This window comes from Bemisia tabaci, chromosome 1 (genome assembly GCF_918797505.1).
Source record: "Bemisia tabaci chromosome 1, PGI_BMITA_v3".
In the NCBI taxonomy this organism is placed as follows: Eukaryota; Metazoa; Arthropoda; class Insecta; order Hemiptera; family Aleyrodidae; genus Bemisia; species Bemisia tabaci.
Genome location: NC_092793.1, coordinates 51,389,370 through 51,407,993, shown reverse-complemented (window position 1 = coordinate 51,407,993; position 18,624 = coordinate 51,389,370). Strand labels below are relative to the sequence as shown.

Sequence of the window (18,624 nt, the reverse complement as noted above, 5' to 3'; positions counted from 1 at the left end):
CCAAGACCTAAATAAAAAAAGAAAAATATGTAATGACAGTAATTAAAAAAATAAGTAATAACTTTAAAATTGTATGAGAACATTTCAAAGCAGCTTTGGGGTCATACGTTTAAAAGTGGCGTAATGCGGGCATATATTTCTGGTACTGTGAACAGTTTTGTCAGTTTTTTTCTCTTTATGGTCCCTGTTTTCTTGTAATATATTGTCATGAGGAATTACAAATGCATCGCTTGAGAAAATGCGTTTTATCTGAAGTATTGATTTTCCCAAGTAGCTGACTTGCCGGCTTCTTTAATTATTCTAAATCTGAAGAAGTATGTCGCAATCCAAGGGGCCCGAGCTCAAACTCTAAACCCTTCCTCTCCCCCCCCCCCCCCCCCAACCATGTCACAGCTTACAGCCCTACCGTTAGCCGGGGTAATACTTTCACAATCATCGGACTCCCTGAAACCTAGCAGATCAGATGCTCAGTGGTATTCCAATTACTATGATGAATATAATGATATAAGCTAAGTTGATAAGCTAATAATAGCATATTTATTACGGATTTATCGATTTTTCCCGACGCCGAGCACCGGCATCTACCGGCACATAACACTGTTGCATGATTCACTCCATTATTTTATCCTCGGGCGATAAAAATTTAAGACGTTATTCGAAGAGACTAGAATGACGAGCCGATACCGTCATATTTTTTTTAATTCTTCAGTTAATCACGTACATTGCACAAAACGGAATTGAATATGAATAATTACTCCTAACCTTAATTACATTATCACTATTCCAACATGGCAACATCTAACGCTTATGTTTCCTTGGCCGCCATCACGAAGTTGCCGCCATCTTGACGGATCCTGTGAACGCTGAACGCCGAGCGTACTAGTTGTCATCCTCCTAAAATTTTCATTTTGTCATTTGTTGGAAAGATCAGTGAATTCTACAACTATAACAATGGTTTACACCAGGAGACCAGGTAATTAACTAACACTGTCATCCACTAATTCTTTCTAAGGTGCCGTAACCCGAGCCGGTGAGAAGCGAGGACCGTGAATACATCAAGCTATGTCAGGCCTTTTCCTTTTAAGCTTTCTAATACGTATTAACCGGAATCATGCGTATCTAAATGTTCACTGTATCTCTCAATTTCACGATTTGTTTTCTTCATCGTGTTTTTCCTTTGTCCCACTAACATTTCAGTTATTACTGAAGACATTCTCTTACGATTCACAAAGGCATCAACCCTTAGGTACTCCATCAAGGCCGCAGTATTCATATCCTAATATAAGACGCTTCTTGAGTCCACAGGCTCGTTTTTTGTGGACAATCATGTCCCAATTCCGTTTTGGTTACGATGGCTAAAGTGCTCTGCTTTTATTTCAGCTACTCAAAATCAGGCTAACACAACAGCCCCAGCCTATTCCACCATGTCCACAAGGAACAGTCCCCAGACAGGCACTTTCCCAGCGCAGCAGCAGTATGCTGGTAGTGTAACTACTGCAACTGGCAACTACCAGCAGTCCTACAACACTGGCAACTACAACACCCAACAGACTGTGAGTTTACTATCATCTCTCACCATGAGTTCTTGCCTAATCCTTCTACCTTGATGATGCTGAGTCTTTGTCTGCAGGCACATTGTAGAATTCAATTTTTTTTCATGTTCATTTCATCTCCTAGTAACGCAGTTGAAACAGGGCATATCATTTTAGTCAACGCCAAATTGTCAATTCAGTCCGAGGCCGTGTTTAGATGTCCTAACAGGTAGGGTTAGAGGAGAATAGTAATCGACGGTGTAAGTCGGCTATCACGTAACTTGGTTTGCCACATCACAGACTTCCTGTCATACTTTATTTTTTAAACGGGAAATTGCTCAATGGCAATTCTTTAAAACTGCCGTGATTTTTCTTCTCTGTGCAAAGAAAATTCTGCAAAAAATTCAAGGAATGATGTCAATTCGTCGTCCTGTTATGAAATAACGTAGAGGCGGATAGTTTCAGACACCGCAAACGAGATATGTGATTGCAGACTTACGCTGCCGAAATGCTCCAGCGCAGGAAGTGCAGCGGTAATCAGCAGAGGTATCATCAGCTCAGTTGGCAGTTGTTTTCTTAAGTACTGTTCGCCAGTGACCGCACTGCCGTCATCCATCAGCGTTTGAGAACTGGCCACAGCACAATCGTGACCAGAGTCACCGCTGACGCATTAATCTGAGAACTCAGCTAGTCATTTCAAAGAAAGAGAGTTCCCTTTTCCAATAGACTGTGTCTACAGAATTTTTAGTGTTATTTTGCAAGGAAATGCACTGTAACTGCTATAACTGTTGCTTTGTTGGTGAAAAGAAGGGCCCTGCAACACCTCAGTGCCAAATTTCTACATACTAGTATTCCAGCTGCTGATAATAGGTGCAAGTAATCAAATTTTCTAAGCTAAACAAAGGTGTTGCTTGGAATATCAAGAAATTCAGTGGTGTTCAAATTTTGTTATTTATATACGATCATCTCGACCACTGATGAGCTTTAAAAATCAAACTTTCCACATGCTGCTTTCCAGTTAGGTAAGGCTGAAAGGAAACTATTCAGAATTTTTTAAGCAACTGAACAAATGATTAACATCACCAGGATGTCCAAAAACTTAGTTACCATGTCCAAAATTTGTATTTATAATTGATGTAAACTTTGCATATTCTTCAAGACAGGCTATGGACGAAGCACCGTGGCACAAGTTTTATGTACCAACATCTTCATTTCCAAGTTTCTGTGTCCGAACTACATCCTATTTTTTTTAACAGGAATAATAACACGAAAAATGCGAGTTTTTAAAAGTTGTCATTCTGTTTTTTAAAGAATTTTATTGGCAATTTATCTGTGAATTAACAGTCAGTAAGCAGCTTTCATTTTTTTGCCATTTTTTGACTCCATGATATTTTTAAAGATGATTAGTGAAATTCCTAATCAGTTACAGCTTGTAGTTAGAGACTGTTAGTGAATGTGATAATTTTCGATCAGGTGTTTACTAGGACAGAAGCTTGTGTTTGTAGTGTTCAGTGCAGTAAAGTTTTTTCATAAGGGATGTCTGCCTTATGAAAAATTTCCTCTTTTGATGAACATCTTATCCTTAGCACATTACTTGTCAGGAAATTTCCAATTAATGTACCTTAATCAGGAGATTTTGTGTCTCCTCAAACTTACTATCCAGTGATCTTTGCTAAAAACACTCTCAAAGACTTGTCGGTACTTTTTTCAATCAAGAACATCAGAGAACTTGCAAACCAGGAAAATTTCAACATTTTTCACAATAACAAAGAAAGATTAGAGTATGAACACACTTATATTTAGAAGCCCTGAGGAAAAGTTTTCCTTACTTTAGTGGTTCAGTTTTGACAGTTGCTGAATCTTTCTCTGATGGTTGAATCGTGCAAAAATATGAAACATAATGAGGTCCACTTTCTACGTTCAATGCCACCAGAGTTATTGCCTTTCAAAAAACTATGTTCACTATCACCTCCTGTAGGAATTTACATTCCCACAGCTCATCATTTTTTCCTGATATTTGGTATCTTTTTTCTGTGGTAGTCAATTTACTTTAATACAAACTAAAGGACTGGTTTCTCGTTAGTTGTCACAACGTATGGTGTGGTTAAATTTTTCTGAAGATCTTCTGTCCTGAGTACCTCCATATTTTGCTTTAATTAGGGTGCTTAATAAGTAGAGTACTTTCATACTTCATGGGTATCAAAAGCTGGTAGCATTCTATGTTCTGTCTTTAAGAGTCATTTTAGTATTGAACGTTCAAAAAATAAATGGAGTATTGTCAGTCGGGAGAAACTTTGGAATAATAATTCAAGTGTTCCTCCTTCAATTGATGTGTCTCAAAGTGCCAAGTTTGATTCTCATCGATTCCTCTAGTTGACAATAGACTCCATATGAGCTTCAACTGTGTCTGCGTGACGACCCTATACGGTAGACCATTGTCTCAAATTTTTCTTGCGACCCTCACAAGATTTTCTTGGTTTATTTTCCTCCATGCTAATATCTGTTTTTTTCTTTTTTTTCTTTTCCCCCTCGAGACAGGCAAACACATAGATGCGTCGATGATATGTTGTCTGGCTAGTGGTACTTGGCAACATCCGTTTTCACAAACCTATAGTGAAAATTGTTTCGATTTCTATGTTGTCGTTATGATAATACCTCGACCGAGTTTCTGTCACATAGCTAGAACGATTTAGTATTCCATATCCCTGGGGTCAAATGTCTTCTCCCCACCAATTTTTGCCCAAACATTTTGGCTCCTTTCTTTTTGTGGGAGTGCTTTTCGGTTATATGAATGACCAATTCGCACTCAAACAGAGTCTTAAGAAATTGGGTGTTAATATTTCATGGGGAAAAGGCATTAGAAGCAACTACAGCTAAGTTTGTTTTAGTCGTGAAGAAACTCATTGCATGACCCTTTATTTTAACCAAACGTAAAATTCGAAACGATGTGTTTTGTTCGGATTAATTAAGTATTAGGAACTTCAAAGAAATGTGTTTTTTTTTCATCTCAGCTCAGTCAATGCAGTTTTTGCAGTAGTCCTTTGCTGGATTCTCACAAATGTCAAAATCTATCAGACATACTTTACAGAGTAAGATGCAAGATATCGCTTCCTTAAAACAGTTGTTTTTTAAATTCCTTCAATTCCGACTGGCTTTGACTCTAAAGCAATTGAAGATCATCTAAATTCTGCTAGGATTATTGAATGCTTGTTAAAAGCAGCCTGATTTCTCTCTTCTACTCTGATCTAGTTTTTTTTCTCAGATAATGGACTCTCTCATTGGCAAGAGCATGCATGCACATTTCCTTGAAGGGCCTTTTATATTTTATTTTCTTGTGTACATTCGCTGATTCATTTGAAAACTCATGAAGTATACGAACACTCAGTATACACGAACATTGTGGTAGTATGTCAAACTGGCTTGTGTTTTTCACTTGACATCTAAAACAATCAGAGTGCAGAAGAAGAATATTTGTATGCTTTTTGAGCCTCAGAAATGTATTAGTGGAAAAAATCATATTGGTTTGTCTGAAATCGGTATACTTTATGGCTACCAATACCGGATTGCTAATCTTCGATCCGATGGCAAAATATACCATTTTGCTGATCGTTTCCTGTCTCCCCGCTCGGTTTAGTTCCCTGCAAAACAAGCAGCACCTGTAACACCGGCAGCTCAACCTCAAGCACAGGCACCAGTGCAAAATATCAAGGATGAAAATAACACACCTATGGAAACAGGTCAAGAAGGAGAAGAAGGAGGAAAGAAGGGATTCTTCCGCCAAAGATTCGGTGGAATCAAATGTAAGTGTTCCGTCTTAATTCAGGGTTGCCACAGTCAAGAATAACCGGAAAGGCCGGAAATTTTAAGAAGTCGCAGAAAACCGGGAATTGTCGGGGATTTTAGATTTTGAACAAGAAATTTTGCTCGAAAACTGCTTTCAAATATGCCTTCTTAACCATCGGTGACATTTTCAATTGTCAGGGAGTTTCACCGAAATATGTCAGGGAATTTTATTTTCTAAATTCTGTGGCAACCCTGATAATTGTATTGCAAGATAGCAATTGAATTATTGAATTTTCTCATATTACAAGTAATATACTTTTTTCTAAAATTCATACGGAAGCATTTAGTATCTATACCTTGGTTCTATCATTTTTTTCAATTTGAAGAAGTCGTGTTAGCAGTGCTCTCTGGGAAACCCAACTGTCAAAGCACTTTGTCCTCTGACAGCCCTTTAGAAGGCTTGCTCTCTGATATTTCCAGTATTAAAACTGAACCGGGCGCCATGCCGAAATGCTTCTGTAAGTGAGGGTTTGGGCTCTTCACAAGGAAATGGAACTTGCCATGAATAATTCTTTGAAGCAGCAATTCTGTTCTACTTAGGACTCCTTATTTGTGCCCCTCACATAGTTTCATGTGCCATGATAAGAAATATACATGCTAAAACTAATATTTGCCTCTACTGAAAATAACTGTGGGTGGCTCCTAACTAAGAAGCTTACCCAGTAAGATGGCATCTAAAAGTTTATCCTAAAGTTAGAACACGGGTTACTTTTCATTCGACCCTCTGCAGCTTCTCTTTCACTGAATATTCCCTTTGTCTTTTCATCGGAGGGACTCAATCAGGCACTTTCTTTGGCAGCCTCTTTTGTCTGGTTAACATGACCTGAAGACAAAGTTATTCTGCCATCGCACGATCTCATTCATTTGGTCATTTTGGACCCGACCCTTTGTTCCCTCCTTCATATTTTGCAACTGTGTATGCACCTTGTGGCAAAGCAAACAAGCATTTATTTTTCTTGAAGATGAATCGGTAAGAGTTAAGAATATTCTATTTTCGGAAAAATTGCAGTAGGGATTTCAAATTGCTCAGCTGCTAACAATGCTCCAGGTTGTACAATCTGAAGAGCTGTGCAAAGCTTATGCATCATTTCTATATAGAATGACTGATTCTTGCTAACCTCTGCCGTACTTAAATCCACATCAGTTTCTCTTAGTATATCCTGGCTCCGTTTTTACGTGCAAGAACTGTGAAGATGTCGATGAGTTATCATTATTAATACTTATTTTCTCATCATACAAAAACCTTTGATTTTCAGACAAGCCCAACAAGCGAGTGAAGAACATGAAGAGAAATAATGTCCTCCGACGAGTGATCAAGCCAAAGAATTCTATCATGTGTCTTCATGAAATTATCACTGGTCTTCAATTCAACGTCAATGAGCTTCCCATGGGACATGATGGACTTCAAAGATTTAATGTCTCTGTCAATGTGAGTTCTACTCTTTCAAAGTCTGTTAACTAATTTTGTTTAAATATTTTTATCGACCAGATTAATATAAATTAAATTATTAGTTAAAAGTTCAAATTCACTGAAATTTAAACAAAAAAGTGTAATTGGAGATTTACCTAACCTGTGCTATTGAGTAGCTACAAAGCTCCAGCGGTCTGGAGAACCTGAAATTGTCAGAGGGAAAGAGGAATTTGTAAACCTGGGAAAGTCAGGTCTTCTACAGACTCAGAATCTGAGAAAAACAAGATCTCTGTTAAGCAATCCTTCATTTTTTGTACATTTGAAATTCTTGCCACTTTCTGTTGAACTCAGAGCTCTGAAAGGAGCCAGAACTATTCGACAACGTGTAAGTCATGGCAGCGAACGAAAATGTTCTATGAGGTGAGCTCTGCATTTAATTTCGGGTAAAATATAGGTACAAGTGTTTTCTGTAGAAAAAGTCGAGGGAGAATTTTAATTTGGTTTCGAAAATCTGATAAAATTGGGAAAGTTTTGTATCTATTATTGACTCGGAGCCCTTTTGTAATTATTGGGTGAATTATCTGCTAAACAAAGTATTCAGGATACATGTTGATAACCTATTTAAACCTTTCTTGCCTGTTACTGACTAGTCTGGTTTTTTGTTTCAGGCTTACGGTAAAACATATGAAGGCAATGGTCATTCTAAATTACAGGCCAAACAGGTTGCTTGTGAAAATGCCCTGAAAGGAATTTTAATTGATAGAATGGTGAAGCAAGCACAAAAAGAAGGTAAACAAAGAAAATCGTATTCTTATTGCAGATTTAAACGTTCAAAACCAATTTGGATAGATTATTTTCACAGACCCTCATTTGTCGCTTGACATAATGCTATTTTGATGCGTGACAAAAGGACTGATTGTAGATTTAATCAGAGGAAAAATGTAGTCTGCGGAAGATTCACAAAGAAAGATAAAAGTGCTGTAGTGGTACATGGTATTCTGCTGTGATTTAATCAGAGGAAAAATGTAGTCTGCGGAAGATTCACAAAGAAAGATAAAAGTGCTGTGGTGGTACATGGTATTCTGCTGTGATTAAAAGAATGGAGATTCGATTTGAAAACTGTACTTGATTTTTTATGGAAAGACAAAAATTTAGTTAAAGTTAAACTTTTAATTTACTGTTTCCAATCCTAACTACTCAAAAATTTTAGTATTTATTGTAAATTCTGGCGAATATTTTTCCTATTTGTTTTTAAATGTGTAATTTCTCACAGCCTCAGGTGATGTGGAAATGACAGATGAAAATGGAGACTCGAAAGAAAACCCTGATGAGGTCATCCCATGGGTAAATGTAGCTTCATTTGCCCTTCACAAATTGTTCAGCGAATGGCAAGCACAAGGAACAAATATTCCTTTGGACGGAATTCCATCAAACGCAACTGCTGGCACTGTAAGCTTTCTAATTTCCTTTCTACTGCAATTTTATTTATTTCTTTTTTCTTCCCTACCTGAAGTAACAAATCTTATGAAAGCCCTTTCTTTTGAGATTGTAACCATTTGATCTTTAATTCAGGCCCCCAAATGCACAGGGGTACAAAATGTACATTCTAACTTATGGTATTGACAGGTGTGGAAAACCAAGAATTCTGAGGAAATTCCCTAAGATTAGGCAAGTCAGAGAATTTTAAGACTAGAAATTTAAGTTATCTCTTTTCTCGAAAGCTGAAAAAATATATTTGGTAAAATTATTTGAAGAGAACATCAAAAAGGGTTGTCCACAGGATCAAACTGTGTGCCAGTCTGGCTCACGGTTTGATAATGCAAATATTATAATGTCTCCATACTCATTGTTAGCCACACTCTGAATAGTAAGAAGCAGAATATTATTCGATGAAGAATCGCAATTTTAGCCTATTGAATGATAATACCTGACGTATAAAGGTTCACATGTTTCTGTCATTTGCATTGATATCAATGCCAACAATAAAAGTTCATTTTCTGTTCTATGCATGAAAATTTTTGATGTTACAAATCGGGGAAAATCCAGGAAAGTTAAGGAATTTTTCCTGCTGAGTCTGTACTCTGTAGATATTGGAATAGTGATGAAACAAAAAAGTCAGATGCTCATTGCTTTCTAAGAACAAAAAGTGAACCACATTGTCTGAAACTTTCTGATAACACTCATCTTGAATCAAACCTTAAGCATGATCAATCATTTCTAGAAGGTTAAAGGGGCAGTAGCTTTATTCAGTATTTTATAACCTTTCATCATTATTTGATAATAACCTACTTGGAATGGCGCACAGTATAGTATAATACTGAACTGTCCCCTGTTTGAGCGTTTGAAATAGCTTGTGAGGTGCCGTTTTTAAAGCTTTAGTTAATTTGTGAACACCATTTGGCACAAGCCAGTTTCTGTCCTTTAGTTGAGTTATGTCAGGATCAAAAAGTATTTAGGTTTTAAGTAAAAAGAAAGATAATTTCAGCAGATTGGGATTGGGTGTCTCTGTGCTTTAAACAGATGCCTTAGGTGTCTGTGCCTTAGTATGATTCTACTTTTAGAGTAACATGTTGTGACCTAACATCTCGAACTTGGTTTGTCCCAATCTTAATGACACCTCCTTTTTTGTCTGTTTATAGCCAAAACCGGCCAAACAACCCAAACAAGAAATAAACAGGCCGCTGCCTGAAAACCCAACTTCTTATCAACCTGTAATGCTTCTTCACATGATCCGTCCTGCTGTCACTTTTGATGACATCACCAACCCCGCCCAAGGAGGAGCTCCCTCTTTCACAGCTACATGCGTAATGGACGGAAAAACTTATTCTGGAACTGGTGAGTTTTTGAAAATTTATTTTATGTTTTCTCTCTTTGAAACTGACCCTTTAATTGACTGAAGTTTCCTTCTTTGAACTTTCCTTATGCTCTCTTCCAGCCTAGAGTCCCTTTATACTGAGAGTCAAGACAATTCGGCTCATGGATGTCACAAACGGGAATAAAGATTACAGAAATTGAACGTTTTCTGTAATCTTTGATCGGCCCATTCTCAAATGCCTTTCTCCGTTCCTCCTCTCATTCCGTTTGTTCCTTGCCGAACCCGTAATTCCCTGGTCCATTCCAGATGATAATCTTTGCAATTGGTGAAAATGTAATCTTTATTTCCGTTTGTGACACTCTGGAGGCCTAAAATACGGGAACCAATCAGAAATGAATTCAAATTGTCTTGACTCTCAGTATAAAGGGACTCTATTCCAGCCTTCATTTGTCAAACCGGTGATATTATTAATGTCACTCAAGTTTATTTGCTTACTGTATTCAAAACACGCAATGAAATAGTCTGGTCCTTTTAAGGGGAAGATCATAGGCCAAGAAACCTGTGAGGAACCCCAGAAAAATATTCTTGTGTTTACTTATATCCAACAGTTTTTCTTGAGAGCAGTGAATTCGAACTTTTTCTTACCTTTGCTACCTTGTCAAAAATGTTTAAATCAAGGTAAGGATTTAAATTCACTAATTTTCATCGCGCAATTTGAGTTCTAGTCGAAATTTTTAGAGAGGAAGTGTTTATCAGAATGTGTAAATTCATACCTTTTCTGGCTTATATATGGTTTTAAGCACATATGTATATGTTTTCCAACCCACCAATGCCACAAAATTCAGAAGATGACCACAAATCTGAAGTCTCCTACGAGCCTTAAATTAAAGGCTGAAGTCTTTCAAGCTCTCCTGTGCCCTTACAAAATGTAACGCCCATTTAATTTTTCCGTCATTTTGCATCGATGATTAAAAATAGTTATATAATGTGTTGTTGTTTTGGATGCTTCTGCCATTCAGAACCATGTTGACCCCTATTTTCTTGTGACAGCCTATGGAATGAGGAATCTTTACCTTATTATGTGAAGTCAAATTTTTTTGGCAAGTCATATTCCTCATGCTCGGTTAAACAACCAGAAGTTTTTGACAGATAAAGCGCAGTCTGTCATTCAGTCAGCTTTTTTTCTGTACCAATAGAAAATATAGAGATACTCGGTAATCTAACTATTTCGAGTCCAGAACATGGCAGATAAATGTGTACTTAGAATTCTTTTTTTCCAAGCAAGGTTTTTGGACTGCAAACTGATCTGTCCTAACTCTGATTTGGTTCCACATTTTTTGGTCCTAAACATTTAGGAAACACCCCGCAGTGCAAGGTTACTAACAACTCGACACAAAATTTTTCACCATTAGGTCTCTTATCCACTGTAACATCACATTTGTTCATTAAAATCAAGCTTGGGCATCAAGTTAACCTTTTTAATAAACTTGTTTCAGGTTCAAAGAAGAAGACAGCTAGAAAGAATGCAGCAAAAGCTGCTCTTGCTTCCCTGGGAGTCATCTACCCTCCAGAAGCTTAAGTCAATCAGCAAACTTTTAATTTCTCTATCAACGTATTTAATTCAATAACTTAACAGTAAAATCAGTTTTATCCTGTCAACTATTCTTACTTGATTGTAAGTCTGGTCTGCAAAATCATTATTTTGCTTTTATATATTAAGATATATAAATGTTCAATCCAAAAAGAGTGTAAATAGATAAGCCATTACGTATAGATCTCCTAATTTAATTTCTGTTCGTAAAAGCAAGTTAGACCTCTCAGAGGACCTGCATATTTATGTTGTAGGTCAAAATGATTTAAAATTCTGTCTGAAAATTTTTCATCTTATTCCCTTAAGATTTTGCGGTCCAAGCCTCATAAGCCTGTATTGTCTGTACAGTTCAAGGTGAGTTCTTGCATCAGAAGACTTTTTCGCATACTGCATTGATTTTAAAATTACTTCTAACCACAGGGCACACGATGGGTACTCACTTTGACCATGTTGAGTTCTTTTTTTGCAAAAAGAAGTCTCTCCACCCCTTAAAAGCAAGAATGTCACATTCAATGTAATTAATTTAAAATTTTAAGTACTTGGTGTTCCTCTGCAATTAGTTATTGTCTTATTTTGTATTGATATCATTTTTTTTATTTCAAAGTTTTATCATTTGTTTAAAGGAAGAGAAATTTTCCATTATTTCTCTACTAGGACAGAAAGTTCGGTTCTTCTCCTATTTATTTTGAAGTAGGTTTTATTGATTTGCCCTTTTTCAGCAGTATATTGTCTTAAGCATGTGACTAAGTTGATATTTCTATCAATAAAAAGAATATCTTCCACAGGAATGAAATTGATGTCATCATTTATTAATCCGTTTTATACCAATCATATCTATTGATACCAGTAATTTATAGTACCAATGAACATGTGTAGTAAGTCTAGTCAGACCCCCTCCTTGACAAAAGTTGCACACAATATATTATGCTCAGATACTGAAATTGGCGTTAAATGAAGGTTCCTTACACATTAAATAGGTGGTAAAGGTGGATCCCAGATAAATCATAAAGCGAATTCTATTTAGCGGTCGGTACTACTTTTGTGCCCAAACCTCCGAGCTGCCATTTTAGTTGAGTTCCGAACTTTCCGTTTTATTTGAACCTCCGATATGGTGACTAACGTGATTTTGGTACCACCTCACGAGTCAGCTCTAAAGTAGGTTCGACCTATCGTAAAGCAACGGACCTGATTGGTCGAATCTGGTATCAACGGTGTCCACTGGTGCTGGTGATTAATGAGACAAACCGTGACAGAACTTCTCGAAGAGGTTCGGAACTTTAAATAAAATTTGCTCATAGAATTTCCTGAGTCCATTAAACACGTCCTCTTTCACCCTTTTAAAGGATTCATCTTATACTAGTTTCAATATTGTTGTTGTTTTTTTCTTGTAATACTACATATACGTAACAATCAACAGATGTGAAAGAGTTAAGTCTGACTTCTTATCAAACAATTGAGGGGCTTAGTTGTTGGTATAGCACTTGTAGAAGGTCGCGCTCCCATGTAGTTCTGAAGCATCTCTCTCAGCTCCTTGTTCTCTTGGCTGCACACTGTGTGCTTCATTTTGAGAAACTCACATTCCAGTTTTGATTCGTTAAATTTTTGCCAAAAGCTGAGGAGTTTGTTGTATGGCTCAGGCATCTGAGAAACAGAAACATCCATTACTTAGCAATTCATGCACCAGTGAGAAAAAAAGTTGGTCAGCATCAAGGGTCTAGAATCTTTCTAATTAATATTGCATTTCCGAGAATATGTCTTAAAATTTTACCTTTTCATCACATGCATTCAGAGGATGCTGATTCTCACAGTCAGCGATTTGTATCTTCGTTATGATAGGAAGCAGTTTCTCCCTGGTGGTTGTCAGTTTTTGACAGTTTTCTGAAATCTGTTGCATTTGCCTGCCTTTTTCTAGAAGCACTTTCAATTCCTGAAAAATATGCAATGATTCAATCATATGTGCCGCAGAGGCAAGTAGATAAATTTTCCACAAAGTTTAATACAGAATAAACAGAAAAATTTGTGAATTTTGGTCCATTAGAATTCTGAGGATATCTATAAAGTGGCAACTGGGCTTTCAAGAGGTGTCACGAAAAATCTCAGATTGAAGTTAGAGACCACATTATGAAAGTGATCATCCAAGTACAGAGCTATTATAGCAATGTTGTATAGTAAGAATTTTCCTGCCTAAGATGTTTTTTAAAGAAAAAAATAGAAATTGCATCAATATGTTGCGTTTAGATGGGTACAATTAACAATTTAGAACATGAGGATGTGTTGTAGGTCAGATAACTGAAGTAATTTGTTTCTTTGGCTTATATCATTTGAAAGAAGAAAATATTTGCAGTGAATTGTATATTTATCTCAGTGTGCTTTGTATTGTTAGGAAACAGACAAAGTCGCATGGATTGCAAAAAGAAAGTATTTATAATCCACACTGAGAATTCAGTTTTCTGTTGAGGAAGCCTTTTTATATGTTATTGGATGACATTATTGGATCGGACGTACATACTGGTCTGGCTGGGATACTGGGCTTTTGTTAGATACTGCAAAATGAACTGAAATATCAGATTGTACGGGCCTGCTGAACCGAATTCTGCAGAAAAAAATCAAATCACATTTTGGAAAAAAATGAGTTAGGAGCAGTTTGATCTCAGCTATTCAGACATTCTTTCTCTTCAGGGATTTAAAAGCAAGAAAAAATAGTATGCGTGTAAACATAGGAGTCAAACTTAACGTTCAAAATTGACTCCAAAATCTTGGTTCCACCTTGACTTAGCCTGAACTCACAGTCAGTTGGAAAGTGGTGCCAAACAACAGAAATATGTCTCTGAACTTGATGGGCACACATATTTTATTGATTTTCTTGATCCTAGGCCCCTACCTCTGTCCTCTTACACGATGTCAGCAAGTACAAAACCTTAACTTGCCATCGCCTCTCAGTTTTTTTCATATTTACAATCTACCTCATAAGATTTCTATACGTTTTCTCAAAAGAAATGGGAACTTACCGCTATCACAGAGGAACTAACAACAGACAGATGCCTTATTCCAGCAGCATGATCGTCATTGAGCAGTTTCATTTGTTTTCTTAGCCTCTGGAATTTTGACGTTAGATCAGACTGCTCAGTCTTGATGTTTTCCAGATTTGCTTTATGACTCATTTTCATATCTTGAATTTGCTTTTTCAGTCGAGATATTGTCTCCTAAAATTTGTACAGAGAAGACCACCCCTTTAATTAACATTTCGATCTGATGGTTGGTATTGGTTAGGTATATTGAATTCAAAGTATTGGTGGGTGACTAAGCTGTCCCACCGGTCTAGGTTTCTTAAGTTTTTTTTGAAACTTGGAAGAAGGGCAGACCATCTAGATTTCTATGAATTATATCATTCATTGATAACCAAGTAATCGTCCGAAGTAGGCAGGCAGGTTTCCAGATATAACAATGACAAATAAAAATTTGAAGAATTCAAGAACTGAAAGTAATTTAAAGAATAGGAATGAGAGTCAAATGAGACAGCTTTGTCTAGTGCATAAACAATTTTAAATGTGTTTTATTTTCACCTCCTAGCACCTTCCACTGCCCATTTTAAGCATTAAATAAATAAGTATCTACTTGTAAGTTTTAAATGGATAGAATCTACCAGAAAACCTAACTGCTCTTCGTGTTGCCAAATTTCTTCCCATGTTTTTTGCCTAGATATTGTGACACTTTGAAACTTTCTGCGAAATTCCCTTTGATTCCCCTCGAAGAAGAAACTTAAAGTTTCAAGTCAAAATCTTACTTAGTTTTCTGTCAGAAAATAAAACACAAGAAGAAATTGGGAGACATCTGATCTACAATCAGTTAGGTTGTACCCGTTAAATGTGTCCAATGAACACTTCAATGTATTTAAATTTGTATCATCAAATTCCATACCATATACTTGTGGAGACAGCGCATATTCTCTATTCTATCCAACGAGCTCATGCCATCTTTGATTTTTAAAGCATTATAATGAACTGTAATCGGCTCAATTACAGCTGAGTAATTTCTCAAGACTTTTTGGCACTCCTTAGCCAGAGCTTCTAGTGTTTTTATTTGTGCACCTTCCATTTTCTCTATGCGGCACTGCATCTGTGACAATAAGTACATGATGAGATTCAATGAAGTATCAATTGGTCTCAGAATCACCCATGGTTAATGAAACATTCAAGACCATGAACTGTCTAGAGAAAATCTTTAATTGCCTTTGCTTATGGTTTGTTTGATTATTCCATGTATATGTAGTGAATTAAATACAGTGCAAGAGTTGTCATTATGTTCTAAGGGTTCAGTGCATGGAAACGTTTAGTGACATTTAGGTGGCTTTAAGTAGAACAGAGTTGAAGTAAAAATTTGCTCAGGAGGACCTTAAAACTGAAAAAAATAAGTATATTCATGTTACAAGACTGAAAATTGACTTAAAATATTCTATTTTAGTTTGTACCGTGTTGCGCAGTTCATCCTCCTGTTCTGTGGCTGCCTTTTCACTCTCTTGCAGTTTCTCTGCAGAATTTACTTCTGTGAAATACTTCACAGTCCCAAGTAATTCGAGGTCATGATTTGCTACTGCCTGAATGTGTTTCTGCTCTTTATAAGCCTCGTCTAATATTGCAGATTTTTGGCTCTCATAATTCTCGTGAATATCATGGAGTCTTGACTCATGCATATCTTTTGAAACAGATAACATACATAAATGAAACAACAAAGGAGTCTTCTCCAGTATTCCCTCATGAAAAATCTTCTAAAAAAGTTCCAAAATTGTACAAGTACCTAAGAAATCTTTTTAATTATGAGACTGTGTATAGAATACCAAGTTTGTCATGGCTAAATTTAGATATTATTTGATATGATGTTGTTGTTTATGTAGTGCTCCTGATCACTAAGAGCTTTTAAAATGAACTTCTCAAACTGCCAAGCTCCATGGAAACAGGGCTATAAGTGAATTTTACAGTATTTTAAGTGCATTACCTATCCAGTGGAAGTGTTGCAACATTTGATGAGTGATTGAGAAAATTTCTTTTTTTCCTCCCTTGGAAGATGAGATGGATATTAGAATCCAATTCTTATAAATTGATGACAGCGTGCCTTTGCTTTTCTCTACATTGGTATGAAGAAAGTTCAGTTTTAGTAGTTCATTGTACTCTAGAGGTCTTGAAGAACATCGTATCCAGTAGGTACAGACTACAGAAATTTGGCCAGTGCCAGACTTCTTTGTACTTGTGCGCAGTCCTTTTAAAATTATGTATTTCTATAATTTAAGCACTGAGAATGGAATGGGTGATGCCAATAGACTATGAATTCCATGAAGCGATCAGTGTCTTAAGTAATAAGTAGGTATGTTGCGAAAACGAAGGAAAAATAAAATGATTGAAGTCCTGCTTACCTATAAGTTTTTTAATCATTTCAGAGTGTGTCTTGAAAGATAACATGTATTGTGCCTCTGCACCGTCTAAATCCAAGAGTAAAGTTTCAATTATTTTATTTTTACATTTTATTGCAGTCTCAAAAGTACTCCACAGAGTCTGAAATTGGTTTGAAGCAGACAAAAGAAAAATTTCAATTTTCAAAATCTAATTTGTTTATTTTCAACTTACTTCTAATACCTACTTTTTTTTATATTTTATTTGCTTTTTTATCATCGCATTGTCTTAGAAAAGATAAGAGGAAAGACAGTAGTTTCCAGTACTTAAAAAGACGAAAAGAAAAGAGGAAAAAAGAAGGAAAACTAACACAGCGCTCTCAAATTTTGCGGTTTTTGGATGAGTATAGGTTCTTTTAGAGTACCTACCCAGAGAGGTTTCAGAAAAGATTATTAGTGTTAGGCATATGAGTCCTCTCTCTGATGTAAATACATCACACTATTTCTGTACCTTCATATCATCCTTGAGATCTTTATTCTTGATTTGTCGAAGCACATGTCTCCACTGTTGGTTAATTTTTGCATTATTCAATCTTGAAAATGCCTCCTCTCGCTTCAATTTGTTCTGTGAAAAAAGTTGGTAAAACCCAGATTAGCAATCAAGATGGTAAAACATCACTTATCATTTGGTGGAATCCTCTTTTGCTGTTTTACTAGCTTTTAGTTGAACTTTCTTATTTACCAACTCAAACAACGTTCACAGCATTTATAAGAAAACCTTTTTCTAAATTTTCTAAAATATATGAGGATTCCATGATGGTTGTCGCGTGATTGCACATGGCATCAGATTATGGTTTTAAATAAGATACCTAAGTAGTGGGTGCCTATTATTATGAGAAGTGAAAATTCTAAAATTTAATACAGGATTTTCTCTGAACAATGAATTTTTATAGTTTTTGATTTCTCGTCTCTCAGTGCATATTTTGTTAGAATCTGATAGAACTACTCATCTAAATTTTGAAAACAAGTTTGTTTTCAGTTTTTTGGGGTTTTTTTCATTCCTCTCTCTTTTAACTTCCACCGTCTCTCTAAGGGGTCCATTACAACACATTTTTTTAAGGCTACTCAAAGTAAATGAGCCCCATGAGTTTTTTATTGTTTCCCTCATCCAAATTTTTCCTATGCAACTGTAATATTTCATGCACCATTAGATTTTAAAAACGTGTAATTTTCCAATGCTCCAGCTAATTCATTATTTATTTATGGTGATTTTAGATTTCAGATGGACTCTCACTTTTAAGTAAGTCGCAACCAGTTGTTCCTTTCGCCTTCGTGCTTCCTCTTCAATTGCTGCTCTGTGTTGCAGATAACGTATTCTTTCTTCCTCTGACATCCGTGCCAATTTATTTCCTTTTCCTTTTTTCTTGGGTCCCATTTTAATTGATGTAAATATCCGGTAGTATTGAGCCTGCTTATTTGATTTTTATTCTTGCAAGAGGTGAGATTAGTTACCTATCAGTCTATTAACTACCAACACAGATAAATACAAGCTTTTATTTTATGTAAAATTTTAAGGGAATAGGAAACTGTCCCTGTGAGAAATTCTAGTGAAAATTTGGTAAAACAAAGTTCAGAATATTTTGACAAGAGAGCTTGAATAACATGAGCTCACATACACCTGGGAATTTTTCCACACCTATTTATTTACATCTGTAACTTAGTTACCCCATCAAGAAATGGCAGAAATAGCTGAGCAGAACGTTATTTCTATGTCAGTACATGTTGCATCAGTGAGCAACTTTCCCTCTTTTACCTCTGTTGTTTTCTTTTTATTTTTGATCCTCTCAAGCTGAAATTTAGAAAAACGATTCTATTAAGTATTTTAACTTGTTGTAGGAGGAAGGGAGGTGGTTGATTAATATTTTCACTAAACCCCTAAGAATCATTACCAAATTTTTTGAGTCATGTACTGAGTGTATTCAGGGAAAATATTTTATGCACACCTTAATTTCATTTCATTTCCTCATTTTCTGAGAAGTAAAATGTTCA

At 36.1% G+C, this 18,624-nt stretch overlaps 2 protein-coding genes across 2 annotated transcripts; one reads left to right on the top strand and one right to left on the bottom strand.

Moving 5' to 3' along the window:
* Positions 1-801: 801 nt before the first annotated feature.
* On the top strand, positions 802-11,985 carry LOC109035598 (DISCO Interacting Protein 1). The gene is made up of 8 exons (XM_019049298.2): positions 802-973; positions 1,381-1,553; positions 5,167-5,332; positions 6,632-6,804; positions 7,455-7,575; positions 8,060-8,235; positions 9,426-9,621; positions 11,098-11,985. The coding sequence occupies exons 1-8, from the start codon at positions 952-954 to the stop codon at positions 11,178-11,180; spliced, it is 1,110 nt and encodes a 369-aa protein (XP_018904843.2). The 5' UTR covers positions 802-951; the 3' UTR covers positions 11,181-11,985.
* On the bottom strand, positions 11,775-18,611 carry LOC109035514 (dynein regulatory complex subunit 2). Its single transcript, XM_019049167.2, has 8 exons — positions 17,870-18,611; positions 17,087-17,200; positions 16,600-16,738; positions 15,661-15,884; positions 15,111-15,308; positions 14,201-14,395; positions 12,961-13,119; positions 11,775-12,833 (listed from the first exon to the last, which is right to left on the bottom strand). The coding sequence occupies exons 1-8, from the start codon at positions 18,008-18,010 to the stop codon at positions 12,621-12,623; spliced, it is 1,383 nt and encodes a 460-aa protein (XP_018904712.2). The 5' UTR covers positions 18,011-18,611; the 3' UTR covers positions 11,775-12,620.
* Between the last annotated feature and the right edge of the window lie 13 nt (positions 18,612-18,624).

Excerpts from the sequence above, each read along its gene's own strand:
- LOC109035598 (XM_019049298.2), top strand. The coding sequence starts at position 952 with ATGGTTTACACCAGGAGACCAG. Across the intron at positions 8,236-9,425 it reads CAAACGCAACTGCTGGCACT|CCAAAACCGGCCAAACAACC; the intron begins GTAAGCTTTCTA and ends GTCTGTTTATAG. Across the intron at positions 9,622-11,097 it reads AAAAACTTATTCTGGAACTG|GTTCAAAGAAGAAGACAGCT; the intron begins GTGAGTTTTTGA and ends AACTTGTTTCAG.
- LOC109035514 (XM_019049167.2), bottom strand. The coding sequence starts at position 18,010 with ATGGGACCCAAGAAAAAAGGAAAAGGAAATAAATTGGCACGGATGTCA. Across the intron at positions 16,739-17,086 it reads ATCTCAAGGATGATATGAAG|ACTCTGTGGAGTACTTTTGA; the intron begins GTACAGAAATAG and ends AACCAATTTCAG. Across the intron at positions 14,396-15,110 it reads GCTGTCTCCACAAGTATATG|GAGACAATATCTCGACTGAA; the intron begins GTATGGAATTTG and ends TACAAATTTTAG.